Source organism: Sparus aurata, chromosome 13, assembly GCF_900880675.1.
Source record: "Sparus aurata chromosome 13, fSpaAur1.1, whole genome shotgun sequence".
Classification (NCBI taxonomy): Eukaryota; Metazoa; Chordata; class Actinopteri; order Spariformes; family Sparidae; genus Sparus; species Sparus aurata.
In genome coordinates, this window is record NC_044199.1 from 3,644,865 (window position 1) to 3,660,497 (window position 15,633).

The 15,633-nt window shown below is 39.6% G+C and overlaps 3 protein-coding genes across 4 annotated transcripts; all 3 read left to right on the top strand.

The window, feature by feature from the left end:
* The first annotated feature begins 60 nt into the window (after positions 1 to 60).
* LOC115594463 (claudin-4-like) lies at positions 61 to 3,835 on the top strand. Of its 2 annotated transcripts, XR_003986495.1 has the most exons (4): positions 61 to 317; positions 599 to 841; positions 1,751 to 2,590; positions 2,640 to 3,835. XR_003986495.1 is itself a non-coding variant. In XM_030438550.1 (3 exons), the coding sequence occupies exons 1-3, from the start codon at positions 183 to 185 to the stop codon at positions 2,225 to 2,227; spliced, it is 855 nt and encodes a 284-aa protein (XP_030294410.1). In that variant the 5' UTR covers positions 61 to 182; the 3' UTR covers positions 2,228 to 3,835. The 2 variants fall into 2 exon arrangements, 1 of the variants encoding a protein (XP_030294410.1); XM_030438550.1 differs by having other exon boundaries at positions 1,751 to 3,835.
* A 1,096-nt stretch (positions 3,836 to 4,931) lies between these two features.
* Positions 4,932 to 6,158, top strand: LOC115593570 (claudin-4-like). Its single transcript, XM_030437129.1, has one exon. It carries the CDS (start codon positions 5,043 to 5,045, stop codon positions 5,673 to 5,675), a length of 633 nt encoding a protein of 210 aa, XP_030292989.1. The 5' UTR covers positions 4,932 to 5,042; the 3' UTR covers positions 5,676 to 6,158.
* Positions 6,159 to 7,634: 1,476 nt separating this feature from the next.
* On the top strand, positions 7,635 to 9,807 carry LOC115593619 (claudin-4-like). Its single transcript, XM_030437203.1, has one exon. The coding sequence runs from the start codon at positions 8,111 to 8,113 to the stop codon at positions 9,086 to 9,088; it is 978 nt and encodes a 325-aa protein (XP_030293063.1). The 5' UTR covers positions 7,635 to 8,110; the 3' UTR covers positions 9,089 to 9,807.
* The last annotated feature ends 5,826 nt before the right edge of the window (positions 9,808 to 15,633 follow it).

The following is a 15,633-nucleotide window of genomic DNA, read 5'->3' on the forward strand; positions in this document are numbered from 1 at the left end:
TAACAGCAAAATATAACAGCTGACAAGAGGATGTTACTGTCTATTGTCTAACACGGGATGTTAATGCCTATTTTCTCCTCTGAAGACCTGCCAAAGAAGTTTGAGATATTATAACTTCTGGATATTTCTGGTGACTTAGCTTTTTTTTTTCTCTGGTTTTAGTTAAGTGCTGTGTTTTTTGAATGGCGGGTCAGGGCCGGCAGATTGGGGGCTTAACACTGGTTCTGATGGGGGTTTTGTTAGTGTGTGTGACATGTGGGCTGCCAATGTGGCGTGAGACATCTTTTGTCGGAGCAAATATTGTGACTGCACAATCGGTAAGTCGATATTCATCATAAACACATTTCAATTCACATATTCAAAGTTAAATTGGATAATTTATCTGACATTTTTGTATCTGATTACCAACTAAAGAGCCTTAAAGACTGCATTAAACTGAAGGGATAGGAATCTGGGATATTGACATTGTTTCCACCCTTTGACTTACTGAAAAAAGAAAATAACTGAAACAACTTTAAATTGAAATTGGGGTTTATAGATTATCACTAAAAAAATAATCTTGTCCAGCCTCTTAAATCTCGCTCTGTCTCTGCCTCAGGTGTGGGATGGTTTGTGGCTACACTGCGTCATTCAGGCCACAGGTCAGATGCAGTGCAAGAGACACACAACATCCAAGACTATGACCTCCGACTTCCAGGCCGGACGTGCTCTCACGTTGATTTCAATCCTCGCCGGCCTCCTGGGCTTCATCATCACCCTCGGAGGAGGAGGCGTGGTCAACTGCAGCGACACTCCACCTGACCCTTTAGAGCCTCCGACCACTTCTTCGTCCAGAAAGAAGGTGCTGAAGTTGTAGAGCTGCAACAATTAGTCCATTAATTGATCAATAGATCAAAAGAAAATTACTCGCCAGAGTTTTGATAATCATTTTCATCATTCTTTCAGTATAGTTTTAGTAATTTTTCAAGATAATTACTTGTTCTTTCACTAAAGCACTTTTAACAACTAGCTGCAAAAATAAAAATAAATATAATTAATTTCCGACATATGCTATTAGAATTGTTATCAGCAAACCATATTCTTGTAAAGCAGGTCCCTGTAGCTTTTCTCTGATAATTTTCAAGTTGTTTCACTACATCATTTTTAATAATCAAATACTAGAGACAACAGATGTGAGAGATGTGATGCTAATTGATCTAATAATGTTCATTTTGTTATCGTCATTCATTCTAGACTAAATGATTAATTGATAGAGTAAAAAATATATAATTAAAATAATTGTTAGTTGCAGCCTTATGTAATATGGTCTGGGTCTCTGAAGGGAATAAATGTAATTAAATAAATCATGGCAGGGATTTATCATAGTTTTTAATCCTAAAATGTTGTCTTCAGTGAACAGTGAACAATAAAGGCAATTTGTAGTACTTTACAGACGCGCATTGCATTTAAACTAAGACATTAAGACATTTAAAATTGAATGTAAAGTACAACACAAACAAAAATCTAAAATAAATAGATTTTGAAAAAATGCATCTAAATGACAAAAGCAAACAAATAAAAAGTTACAGATGAAACAGATTGAAAGCAATTCTCCATCAATTAAAGCAGAAACACTGCAGGAACATTTACCACACATTCTGAAATTATTTTATTATCTAAGATGAGTATCTTGTGAAACCATGTTGATCTCAGTAGTTTTTTCTAAAAATAAAAAACTCATGAATATCACTGATGTCCTTTGTTTGTCCAGGCGTCTCTGCTGGGTGGAGTTCTGTCTGTCCTAGCTGGCATCCTGTGCCTGGTTTCAGTCAGCTGGTCAGCAGCAGCAACCGTCCTCGCCTACAACGACCCGTTGGTGATTGCAGCCCTGAAGAGAGAAGTGGGCTCATCAATCTACATCGGCTGGGCCGCCTCCGTGCTGCTCCTGCTGGGTGGTGCTCTGATCTGCTTCATCTGCGGGGAGAAAGAGAGAACCCCACCTCCATACTACTCCTACATGCCGTACAGCACAAACATTCAGTTCAGCGATGCTTCATCCCGCATGGCCACTCTGAGGTCTGAGGCCATGAGATCAAACAACTCCAGGATGTTTGATCGTCAATCACCCAGGAAGATGGTCGAACACGTAGCCCAAGTGCATGATTACACCTCCCCGAGTAAAGCTCAGAGTTGGAGTGGGAGGTATAATCAGCCTCAGGGGACACCACCGGGAGAATTTGGGCAGTAATCCGTCAAATACATCGGGGAAACCAGACATGCAAAAAGCTTATTCACAAATCTGGTGCATAATGTTCCCAGTGGAGCTACAGCAGCACAGAGTGATGATGATTATGGAAGGCAGAGAGTAACTGAACACAAAAATCCCTCTGATGTCAAGTGTGGTCACTGTTTATATGTCAATAATACTTTCCTTGGACAGATCAATAAAGAGAGATGCCAACTTTTCCAAATATGAAATATATGATGTATATGAAATATGACAGGACAAATTTGGGGGACACAATATACACAATATATCTTGTTGACTGTGAAAAACAAGATTATTTTAACAACTTGCAACACAATTAGCTTTCATTAATGAGCAATAAAGGTTAGTTAATACTTAAACAGTATGACAAGTGTAATGATTTATAGATTAGGCTTTAAAGTGAGGTGCCTACATCAAAATAAATAAACAAGGAAACCTCTATATGAAGATTGTGAAGAGTGTTCACTGATCTCAACCTTTACCAAAAATATTTGATATGACAGAGGATGGACGGCAGAAGTACGGTAGTACCCTTAAATAAACATTAAGTTAATTAACTTTAGCTGTGAACTTCATGGCATTTTGATTAATGGGAATTATTGTAGGAAGGTAGAAAATTGTAGGTCAGTTGGAGGACAGAGTTTATTAAGAGGAAATATCAACAGTAACTTAATTTCAAAGTTTTGGCTGAACGTGCGTGTTATGAATTTATCTATCACTGTTTTTCTTTAATTCCTGTTGGGAATTCCTTTGTTTCATTCAGCCACTGTCAAAAGTTTGTTGGTTGGCATTTGTTGTTTTAAAATGTGCTCCATAAATAGACTTGACTTGATTGTACAGTGTCTTCTTTGTTTTGAGAAACTATTGCAATGAGTCGTCTTAAGAAAGATTCTCTTATCTAAGTGCCACAGCATCAACAAAGTGGTATTATTTCAGGTTTCTGTTTGAAGACACTTATGCAGGACACATATCTGTTTAGAGAATAACTGCTGCATCACTTGGCAACACAGTGAACACATCACACATATGGTGCTGTTGGTGGTGAAGATGATCTCCCTCTGATGTTTCCCTGCAGGGGTGTTGTCTCGTGTCAGCTACATGTCATTACACTCTGGTATCGATTGGCAGTGTGATCTCTCTGGAGGTGATGCAATCTACCTGAGAATTATTTCAAAGCTTCTGATCTGATCCCTAAAAAGTGATTACATTTTGTTTTCAAACGTTAATAAATAGTTGTATTAGGTTAATCAATCTATAATAGTTCACCTAAACTGGATGGTCTAACAGGCAGTGTGGGGAGTAACAGAATACATGTACTGGATTAGGATGAAAAACAAAAGTTATCTGTATTAAGGTAAATCTGGAAGATTAAATACAATTCATCCTACTGATATTTATTTTTTCTTTTTTGTATGTGGATATCTTTGGTAATGAGGTAATCCGAAAGTAATAGAAAGTAATCAAGTTATATCACTTTAGTGTTGTGATACTTGGATTATGTTACTGACTGCATCTTTTAAACAGATAAATAGTAACTGTATTGGAATACATCTTTACCCTCAACTCAATAAAAACTAATTGATCCAATGTCTCTCTGTTGGACTAATTTATACATGTTATCAAATATTCTGATATATGTTATACAATATTAATTTATTATATATTATACAATGTTAAACTGTACTACACTATAGCACATTATGTTCAGTAATCCACGTTGTTTTATAGCCTATTATACATTGCATTGTACTATAGTACTACATTTCACTTAATCTCATATTCTAATATCAGTTTAACACATTTTTCTGCCTTATTACATTATACACTTCATTATATTTCTATATTAATACAAACTAAGACTGAGTACCATTAATAACTCATATTATATTTAATTCTGGTAAACAGTGTTTAAATATGACAAACCAGTCACATCCCTGTTATTTTAACTTTTTCCTGTATAACTTTGGTAAATTTCCTTTTTGGAAATTAATATAGGCTTATATTGTTTTGTGTAGGAGAATTATGTAGTTCTGGAGAATGAATTCAAACTCAGAATTTTTATATTTACAATATTGATTAGGTAATAATACAAACTCCATAACTGGAATAAACAAGCTGTTCTTAGAGGAATATAAGGTGGCAAAGTCGGCAGGGTTCCACCGAATATAAACAAAGTAAAACAGTATGAAATTGTGTTGTCATTTAAGGTCAATTTGTTTATTAATTTGTTAAGGATTTTTAAAAAATCAGTCAATGAAGATTTGTCTCTTATGATTAACATTTCTACCCCAAAACTACTGAGAGCACCTTTAACATAAAGTAGAAGTCAACACTGAAACTCAGGTTACTACAGTGCACAGACATTTTTTGAGTGTTATTCACTTGGAAGGTCCCTCTTTGCGTAGTTAGTATCATCCAGGCAGATACTGTATCATCTTCATAACTGATGAATGATTTCAAATAGCTTTTTAAATGTCTGGCAGCTTGTGTGTTGATGAGAAACTAAGTTTGTGGGCTGTACTGTATGTCTGTCATTTTGTCATTTTGTTGTTATAGTGGTCTCTGAAACTCTCAAGTGTTGAGAAGCATTCTGGTCAGGTGAGATTTCTTCACAAACCAGTTTCATCTGGGGGCAAACTCCTCCTCTGACTTCTCCTTTTACAACCAAACTCTCAGGGAACAAAGCCACTGTCAACTCTGAGTGGGTAACAAAACCACGACCCACTCCTCTGTCTCTCTGACTGGTAAATTACTCTGCAGCACACCTCTTTGAAGTGATCAACAGAACCTCAGCATGGTGTCTGCTGGACGACAGATTCTGGGTTTGTCCCTGGCTGTAATCGGCTTTCTGGGGAGCATCGTCATCTGCGCACTCCCCACCTGGAAAGTCACAGCCTTCATTGGTGCCAACATCGTCACCTCTCAGGTGATCTGGGAGGGTTTGTGGATGAACTGTGTGACCCAGAGTACAGGCCAGATGCAGTGCAAAATCTACGACTCTCTCCTGGCTTTACCTCGAGACCTGCAGGCTGCCAGAGCGCTTGTCATCATCGCCATCATTGCCGGGATCTTTGGGCTTCTTTTTGGCGTGGTCGGGGGAAAGTGCACCAACTTCGTGGAGGATGAAAGGCAAAAGAGCAAGGTGGCCATCGCCTCTGGAATCGCCTTCATCATCGCAGGCCTCTTGGTGCTTATCCCAGTCTGCTGGACCGCCAACACCATCATTCGTGATTTCTACAACCCCATTATGACCAACGCTCAGAGGAGGGAGCTGGGGGCCTCGCTCTACATCGGCTGGGGTTCTGCAGGGCTGCTGCTTCTGGGTGGGGGCCTCCTCTGCAGCTCCTGTCCCCCCAAGGATGAGAACAACTACGACGTAAAGTACTTGAAGGCTCGTTCTGCAGAGAGCAGCAAGGCGTACGTTTAAATCTTAAGCAGAACTGGGACAGTGTGTTAGAAATAGATAAGACAATGAGTTCATGAAGGTTGACGATGATTCAAGTTGTGCCATTTAGAAAAATAATGTCAATAATGTGACTAAAATTGATAGGAACTTGTGCAGTATGAGTGTGTTAACTTTGAAACATCCATAAGAGTCATAAGGTTTTGGATTCTCTATTTATGAGGATAGGTTGTTTTTTGTGTTTTACAGCATTATGGACACTTTTACACGGTTTTCCTCATGTATTTTACTTGTTTATGTTTAAGGACACATAATAATAATCTATGACATGTGAGATGAAGAACTTGTGTGTGAAAAACTGCTATAAATGTGAAAATCTACCCATGTAATCACAGTGTTGTGTCTGAGCCTGACATTTGCGCTATTCTCTCTCGATCAAACTACTTGTTCTTTGTACTGTTTTTTATTTTCTCTTCTTGTATTAAAATTTCATCTCCAAGACACACATTTGTGAGCATGTTATTGTTTTCCATCTCATAATGGCGGGTTTTATTTTTCAAAAGGAAGAGCTGTTACAGTGATGACAAATGCCAAAAAACTCAATGGAACAATGGAACTGGTTTCTCAAGTATACCTGAAAGAATCCTCACAAACAGGTTGTGTGACAGTGTGTGAGTCCTTCCTGCTGAATAAACAGATTGAGTGATAACGGTGTGCTTGTGTGTATGTGTGTGTTTTAATTTTGAATGTGTATCCAGTATTCCCTCTTTTTATCTCATAAGACTGATTATTTTTGCAAACTTTTGCACAAGAGAAAGTGAGTTCTTGTGTCCTTTCTTAACACAAATGAATATTTTGTGTGTCATAATGATGTGGGGGAAAAAAGGGATGAACACAGAAAGTATCCCTCTGAACTTTACAAGGACAGCAAGATTAAAGATTATGTTGAGCCTGATTAAAAGGTTAAAGCACTGACATAAACAAGAACAGCAAGGACTGGGCTAAGTGTGTGTGTGTGTGTGTGTGTGTGTGTGTGTGTGTGTGTGCATTCATGGATGTGTGTGTGTGTGTGTGTGTCTGTCTGTCTGTCTGTCTTTAACTATCGCTCCTAATCTTGCCCAATTTTTTTCAGTCCTCACAACTTACCAAAACTTAGATGTACCCCACAACTGACAAAAACAAGAATAGCAAGGACCACATCAAGTGTATGTGTATTTGTGTGTGTGTGTGTGTGTGTGTCTTTCTTTGTGTGTCTAGTCTGTAGCTCTTAATCTTATCCAAAATTTTCAGACAGCACAAGTGAGTAAAAAAACGACGGTCCCCGCAACTGACAAAAACAAGAATAGCAGGATCAAGGATAGAATATTTGTGAGTGTGTATTCTTCATGTGTATGTGTGTGTGTGTTTTCATGTGTGTGTTTTTGTCTGTGTGTGTGTGTGTGTGTGTGTGTGGACGGGAGGGTTTGCATGTTTCAAACAGGTTTTTCTGCGCCGCCGCCGCTGATAGAATGAAACTGGTTCTGTCCCAGGAGATTATGTTTCACATCATTCTCCTTCTGTTACACAAATGCATCTGCACACACACAAACACACTGAACTCACACATGTATTAACTTTTGAGGCAAATGAAATGAAGTCCCTTTTTTTTCTATCTGTGATCCAATTCAGCTCTCCTACAGAAAGATGTTGTTGGAATAAGAAGACAGCAATGCAGCGCCTCAAGAGTGTGAATCGTATAAACAAGTCTAATGCCCAGAGGCTGATCACTCTTTGTAATTCATCTTATTGAAGATAATCTCGTCCTAAATGTTTCCAAAATAATCTTGTCAACAGAAGATAATGAGGGAGGGAATAGATGATGTCACAGTTTCACAGCTACCTCTCTCTCTTTTTCTCTCTCTTTGTTTTTCTGTCAACCTCCTCCCCTTTCTCTTCCCAATAGAGTAGGTGTGGTGCATCCTCACCTGGCCAGTAGCACACAGGCAGCCGCTCAGGTGACAGAGAAGAAAGAACGCTCTCAGGTAGATAGTTAAAGAGAGAGAGAGGGGGAAGGAGAGGACAGCAGTTAGGTACATAAAGGAAGAGGGAGGGTAAGAGGGAAAGAAGGCTGTAAACAAATGAACTGCGGTTGAAGTGAGGCACACCTGGAGGCTGGACTGACAACTATAATCGTCAGACAGGACTCTGTGTTCCTGGGATGGCTACTTCACAACACTGCAACAATGGCAAGAAAAAAATAATTGGAGAAATGCACAAAAAGGGAGGCGTATGAAATCTGCAACAGCACATGCTGAGAGAGGCTGAGAAAGAAAAGCCCACTGAAAAATACAAGAGAAGAGAAGATTGACCAGAGAGCCCAGGAGTGAAAGCAAAAGAAGATTAAAAACATCCGTGCACTTTACAAAGGACTGTGAGGAAATCTCGAGCAGCTTCAGAGGTCTTCCCTCCACCTCCTCATCATGGCGTCTCTGGGGATGCAGATGCTGGCGAGCGCCTTGTGCCTCCTGGGTTGGGCAGGGGTCATCATCAGCTGCATAATGCCCATGTGGCGGGTAACAGCCTTCGTGGGGAGCACCATCGTCACCTCCCAGACCATCTGGGAGGGCATTTGGATGACCTGTGTGGTCCAGAGCACAGGACAAATCCAGTGTAAACCTTACGAGTCTCTCCTTGCTCTCAGTGCAGACCTGCAGGCCGCCAGAGCCCTCACCGTCCTCGCCATCGCCACAGGCGGCATGGGCCTCATTCTGGCCTTCGTTGGAGGGAAGTGTACTCGCTTTTTGGATGAAGAGGGAGAAGGGGTCAAGGGCAAGGTGGCTTTAGCTGCAGGGGCAGTGTTGATTGCCACAGGTCTGCTGTGTTTGATTCCCACATCATGGGCGGCCGGAGCCGTCGTGAGGAAGTTCTACAGCGCCTCCATTGATGCTCAGCGGAGGGAGATTGGAGCCAGTCTCTACATTGGCTGGGGAGCGTCCATCCTACTTATTCTGGGAGGGGGTTTGTTCATCAGCTCTTCATGTCCACTCAAAGCCCACAACACAGACAAGAGCCCCTCAGTCCGCTACCTGGTGGTCCGCTCTTCCAACGGGTCCACCCAGGTAGGTCCTTACCGAAGCAGAGTACCAACAGAAAAGTCTCAGCCTGTTGGAGCTGTGTTGCCCAGGTCTCAAACCTACGAGGGGGCATCAACACAGTCTCAGCCCTACACAAGGCCTCCCTGGGAGGACAAACCTGGGCAGGGCTCGAGGCAGGAGTCAGAGAGATCGTGGGCACCATCAACAAAGTCTCAGATGAAAAGACTGGAGTCAACAAGATCTGAGGACAGTGATGCGCCATCTACAAAGTCTCAGCTGAAACGAGCAGAAATGGAAGAGAATTTATCAGTTGAAGGTGAAAATGAAGATGCGTCTGCAAATCCAGCAAGAACATACCTGTAATGTGAGCACACACAGATACACAAATGCAAGTCTATAAGAAGTAGTTCATTCACTTGTTTTGTTCTTATTTTTTACTCATTGTTGATAACAAGTAGTTGATAAGTGTGGTGTTGTAGTTAAGTAGTGGCCTTTACTCCACCATGATGTTTTCTTAGAGTTTTTGGGGTGAGATTGGATTGAACAGCTTGAGAAGGGAAGACTCAGGCTGGAACTGAAGCCCCAGCTGAGGACTTGGTATATGTGGGGCACGGATGCCCCTCCACCATGTTGTTTTGATTAAAGGACAGAGGACAGAAGTTCTGGATACGTTCACCAATATGCAGGAGAATAGCAGCGATATAATTTTGCCCTGAAACTGAATATAAACCAAATGCAAAAACAAACTAAATCTAGGTGCAAGTGAAGTATACCATTGTGTTGTTCTTTTTAAACAAAAATCATTATTTAATAATGACAAATAATAGTTTGTTTTACCTGATATCCTTTTTTCCTCACAGCTTAAATGCACTATATAAGGATGAATCCGTCGCCATGAAGAATTTTACCTCAGACCTTATTTTCTTATACACTTACTGTATGACATCAGCTGCAAACAGGAGCTTCTGTAAAGACATTGCTTTTTGTCAAAACTGTGAAATGTGTTTTCATTAATTTTATTTGGACATGTTATATTGATAGATATTCATATGTTTATGTCTCAATAAATGACTTTAAGTTGATCAAGCAAGTCATATCCTTTTTTCTTTTATCTGAATGTATTGCAAAAATGTCATACATGAGCTCAAAAGAGCTTTTTTCTTTGAGGTTGACAGCATCCCCCTGGACTTTCAGTCCACTCCATGGTTATTAAAATCCACAGGACAAACTGGTTTGACAGAGAGTATGGTTAGTGTGCAGAGGAGGGAGGCACAATGAGGATTTGAACTTAGTTTCAGTCAATCATGGAACATGCCCTTGTGGTTTTCCATATTCAAATGTACAATAGCGTCATTATCTAGTCAGATGCTACCCTTTCAAAATGCAAAATACAAGTTTCACTTTAGAGAAGACTTTGTGTAAATACTTGAACCTGTACAATTGTATTTACTAGATACTGTAAGTAAAATACATAGAAATAGTATGAGTAATAGGGTTAGGGTTAGGGTTAGGTTATACAAGAATAAATATTCTTGATGCCAAAAGTTCTTCCTGATGTGTGGTATTGTTGAGGTGAAGATTTAATTTCTGTGGTTTTGAACAATATTTGCCTGTGCAGCATGACTTTGATCATAATGCTCATCCCATAGTGTAAAACATTGCCATCTTGTGGTCAGTGGTGCCACAGACACATCAGACCCCAGGACTCAGTCAAGGATCCTGAAAAAAAAAGGAAGGGTTATTAAGTCATGCATCTTACTTGGGTGCCAGACTGTGGTGACAGCTAGTGAAGTCTATGGGAGGTGTACGGAAAAACACACTGAAAGCCAACTTGTCTTTGTCATATGACCTCTTAAGTAGAAATGCCTCCAGAAAATGAAGGAACACACATTAGAGAGTTGGTTAACCACTCTTTATTGACACGTTGTTCATCCCTTAATTTTGTTTTGGAAAGTCTCTTGTTCACAGTAGAACTGCCATTGCATCAAGGATATTTGGTCAGACCGTCCCTGTTTGATATCAATATTATTCACACTGTCAATACTGTCATAACTCACTGTCATAATCCATTTTTTAGATGTAAAAAATTCAGACCTTTCTTTAAAATATTTAGCAAAAATAGAAATTCCACTAAAATCCAATACAAACAGGTGAGTCTACCAGTACAGGAAGACATTATGCTATTGACTATGAGTCAACTGGTCAAATGACCTGGAAGCTAGTGAGAAAATCGGTCAATGTTTTCAGGAAAAATTCAAACCTTTAAAATATTCATGAAAAATAGAAATTCCACTAACATCCAATGAAGACAATAATCAGAACCACGATCAGAATCACATTATTTGATTCATGCAGTGAATTTATAGAAAGTTGTCCTGGAGGCAGCAGTGCTGAGATAAATCAGCATTTTATAAAGATTCACAGTTCAGCCAATAACAACAGGGTTTGTGACAAATCAGTCACACAGCAGCCTGAACAACATCCTTACAGTGTGAAGAGAAGGGAGCCACTGAAGGTGCTGAAGTTATAAATGTCGTCATAGATAGAATGGTCTGATGGGAGAACCAGGTGAATTTCATCTCCTGCTGTCAGCTCCAACACCAGAGAGTTAGTGAAATAGGCAGGAAGCAAATTGTAGTTGTTATACTCCCAATTATACATCATCCGTAGGTTGTTCTTAAACACTTGTACACCTATAGTACCAGCAACGAAACCCAACCCAGTGAACTGGAGATAGTAGACACCTTTGACTGGTGCTGTGAAGAAACCTACAGAGTGAGAGCAGAAAATGAAAAACAGGAACAACTGATGTATGTAAAATGTCCACATGTGAGCTGCAGTATGTTACCTGTAGATGGATTGTAAGCATTGCCAATGTTGGTGAAGACCTTGCTGTATTTCAGTGTGATGTCTGTGTTGTATGGTCCAAGAGTTCCTGCATCAGTCAGAGCTGTGTAGAAGGCCACCTTTGGTTTCTCTGATGACACAAAAACAACGTCTGTAAATAAGTAAATAAGTGTGTGTGTGTGTGTGTGTGTGTGTGTGTGTGTGTGTGTGTGAGTAGATACAACCCTCACCTGCATTTTCTCTCTCCAGCTGGTCAATCCTGAACCTGCTGATGAGAAGTTCACTCTCACTGCTGCTCAGTCTGGTCTGCAGGTCTGGGGTTAATGTAATGACAGTGAATCACAGAACAGATCAGACTTCAAAATATCAAACTGTCAACATGCACAACACATTATTTACAGTATCTTGACCCATATCTTCTCTGTCTGTCTGAGTGCTAAAACTATTGTTTTGTTCATGATCAGAACATATACTGAAAAAATAAGTAATTTTCCATGCTGTCCAAACAACAAATGTGACTGTTACACAAATTATTCACAAAAATTATTTCTCATCCAACACCTGTGTAGTTAAAGTGTTCTTTAGGCAACATAAACTGTTCTTAATTTGAGGTGAATGTTGTCAGTGTGATACCTGCATTCTCTTTTTCTAGGTCACTTGTTTTGCTCTTGGAGGATGTCAGTCCAATGAGCAGTGTTGGGAAAGTTCACTTTCTACATGAACTAGTTCAAAGTTCAGTTCACAAACTTTAAAATGAACTAGTTCAGTTCATAGTTCATAATTCAAAATTTTGAACTAAGTTCACAGTTCCAAAAATGAACTAGTTCTAGTTCTTTGTTGATGCGAGCTATTATTTTTCTAAATTATTGCCACAGCCCATATAGAACCACAGACAGCTATTATTTTATCAGTTTTAACACTGAAACTGCAGCTCTTCCACAATATTCTGCAAAACCAGGTTGTCCAGCTGCGGCTGGGAGATGAAGACAGCGAAGCCGCTACTGTATGCCGTTAATGTGATCTGGGTGGTAGAGGATCTGTTTTGGCTCGCCGTTGCCGTGTCTTTTGATCTTTTATTCACTTGCACATACCTTGAAAGGCTCACCGGATGCTTTAATTCAATGTGCTGTTTCAGGTGTGTGGTACAGGATAGAGTACAAATTAAAAATAAAATAATACATAAATAAGTAAATAACTAATTTAAAAAAAGAAGAAGAAAGGGAAAAATAGAATGATAAATGAATAGATAGTTTAGACAGTGGCTTTTTTTTCATAATGACTCAGTAAGGTATCACTTTTTTTGTTATTTAACAAAATCAGAGATTTAAGCAAAGAGCTCAGTTCCAGCAGAAAAGGAGCAAATTTAGGTAGTGATTTAGCAAATTTTTGTTTGTGAATAAAACATTTTGCATAACAAAGTTCATCATGTGTTCAAGAGCATTATCTTCTGGGTTAACAGCAAATAACATGTTTAAGGGTAAGAGAATGGACAGAGTTAGCAGCATCAAAAAAATTAGATTCGACAACATCACTCCAAAACTTTTTAGATATATCACAATAAAAAAACAGATGTGAAGCCTTCATTTGTTTTTGTCTCCATACTTAGCACATTGATGATGCATGCGCAGTGCGACTCTGTGGAGGCTGGTGTTTCCAGTGTTCTGTCCGTTCAGGACAAATTAATCTGTGTTCGTTTGGTAATGCTTCACCGCATGTTTGGTATGCAGCTGTTTCTGTCTGAAATAGTTAAGTTTCGTTTTGATCAAAAGTAAAGCGAGCTGCACAAACCTCTCGTCCAGCGTCCTTTTTATACACAACAGCCAGATTGGGTGTTTTTCCGCTACATATTAAGGCCTGTTCACGATGTGTTTTAGCCGGTTTTTGCCTTGTAAGGCCTGATGGAAATCTGGCACTCTCTTTAACGAAGTTAAACTGTGAGAACGCGGCATTCACAAACACCAGAATTAACGCTTTCATGATAACGTTCATCAGGCAGAATACAGTACGTTCAGTTCACGTTCGCCCAAAATATGAACGAGTTCATGAACAATCGTTCATGAATACGTTCAGACACAACACTGCCAATGAGCTCTGTTATATTTTTCAGTTAATGACGCTTTCCTCATATCCATGTTGATTTTTGAAGCTATTGTTGGAACTCAGAATAAGTTTTTAGTCCACTGACACACTTCAGTCAAACTCCTCAAGGAAAACGTGATCAACACTATTCAGTCTGTACCTGAATTCTCTCTCTGCAGCAGCTCCACGCGAACATTGAGCTCCACCACCATGTCTCTCAGTGCCCTCAGCTCCGTCCAGATGTCAGGGTAGGTTTGCTTTGTGATCTGCTCGGTCGATTCCTCAGCTGCATCTTTTGGATCTGTGTTCTCGTTGATTTCATTCACCTCACTGAGGCCTCCAGCCTCCCCCTGAGCCCCTGATCCACACAGACCGAGCAGCAGCAACAGCAAACCAACAACAACCCTCATCGTCTCCACAAAGGTACAGTGGTAGAGTGGGTCTGTCTTATATCGTCTCCAAACTTCAGCTGGCTGAATTAATGGGAAAAACAACAACGGTCCTATTTAAACAATCAATGGCACAAGGTCCAAAGTCCATGGCACAAGTGTGTTAAAGGCAGCTACACAAGAAAGAGTTTCAGTTTGTGTTGAAGTGTGAGACATAAAAATGTTTAAATAGTCTTCAACAGTTAAGACAATGTAATGGGGAGATAGCATGTGGTCAGTGCAGATAATCACAGTACGGGTACAGAATGCTGATAACATCAACTATCCAATAAACAATTGTTGTTTTACTGCACATGTTGTAGGCTGTTTCGTAGCCTCACTGCAGGCTGCTCTACTTGTTGGGTCAAATGTTTGTCAGAATTTCAAACCAGAATCAGAAGCAACTGCAGGTGATGAAGAGCAAAGTGTTAATTCTCATTTGTAAGAGCCAGCGTGCATCATGCATGAGGTGTAACTGCTTAACTCCATCGATCATTAATCAATGTTCTGTTTTCATTTACTTGTCCAAAATGTAAATTAAACACAGTTTAGATTCATATAGTCCAGTTGTTTGGAATAAGGCAGCAACCCTCCAGATGAATCCTGAGCTCCATCAGAGCTGTCTCAAAGTTTTATTTAAGAAGCTGAAAGTTTGATTCTGTTTCCTCTGGAGATTTTCCTCTGTACTGTCAAGTTTATAACTAGTTTTTCCTTTTGCTGTTTAAATGTGCCATGATATTTTCTGCTGTGACGTTACTGTGTGCGTGGAAACGTCTAACATAACTGAAAGCAGCCTTTCTGATCATTAAAGCAGGGTGTACATGTGGTGCCAACCCGTCCATGTAGGTTCAGGTTGATATCTGAATGATGCTCCTTTAAAAAGCAGGAAAAATACAGCACCATTGACTTATAGACAGATTTTTCACTTTCTGCTACCTGACCACACCTCATAGTACATTTGCATCAGGTTATCTGATTAAATTCAGTGGGTGAGTTCAACTTTTCCTTCACTCTGTCTCACTTGTATCTCATTATCTCTGATGTATTAGGCTTATAAATTAACATAGATACTGTCCTCTGTTTGAACATTGTGATTGTCTTTCACATCCCAATAATGATTTTGTTTTTGTCTCGTACATTATTTAAAGCACAGAGAAAGTTAATATCTGTTCTCTGGAGCCCTCTGGTGGTTCCCTGAATACTTCAACTCAGTTTGGACGATACAAAGATCCTTCAGACTGCTGAACTGTGGTCAGGGGTCAAAGGTCAGGGGTCAGATATTCATACATTTAACTTTGAGTGACTCAGATCTGGTAATGTTTTTTCTATATTTGAGATACATTTTTATTTTCATGTTAAACAATCAAATATGAAAATGAAGGGTCATCTAAATCATTTTGAATAAAGAACGGCTGAAATGAGACTCATGTAGTGAATCAATGAAACCTCTCTCAGGCTTTACAGCCTACAGTCAGTGAGAACAGACAGAAACACTTGAATGCAACTTTGATTTATTTGAAATTGTTTTCATGTGACGACACAAAAGTGAAGTCA

Bases quoted from the DNA above. Each gene is read 5' to 3' on its own strand.
- LOC115594463 (XM_030438550.1), top strand. From the start codon at position 183: ATGGCGGGTCAGGGCCGGCAGATTGGGGGCTTAACACTGGTTCTGATG. The intron at 318-598 runs GTAAGTCGATAT...TCTCTGCCTCAG, and splicing joins ATATTGTGACTGCACAATCG to GTGTGGGATGGTTTGTGGCT. The intron at 842-1,750 runs GTGCTGAAGTTG...TTGTTTGTCCAG, and splicing joins CTTCTTCGTCCAGAAAGAAG to GCGTCTCTGCTGGGTGGAGT.
- LOC115593570 (XM_030437129.1), top strand. From the start codon at position 5,043: ATGGTGTCTGCTGGACGACAGATTCTGGGTTTGTCCCTGGCTGTAATC.
- LOC115593619 (XM_030437203.1), top strand. From the start codon at position 8,111: ATGGCGTCTCTGGGGATGCAGATGCTGGCGAGCGCCTTGTGCCTCCTG.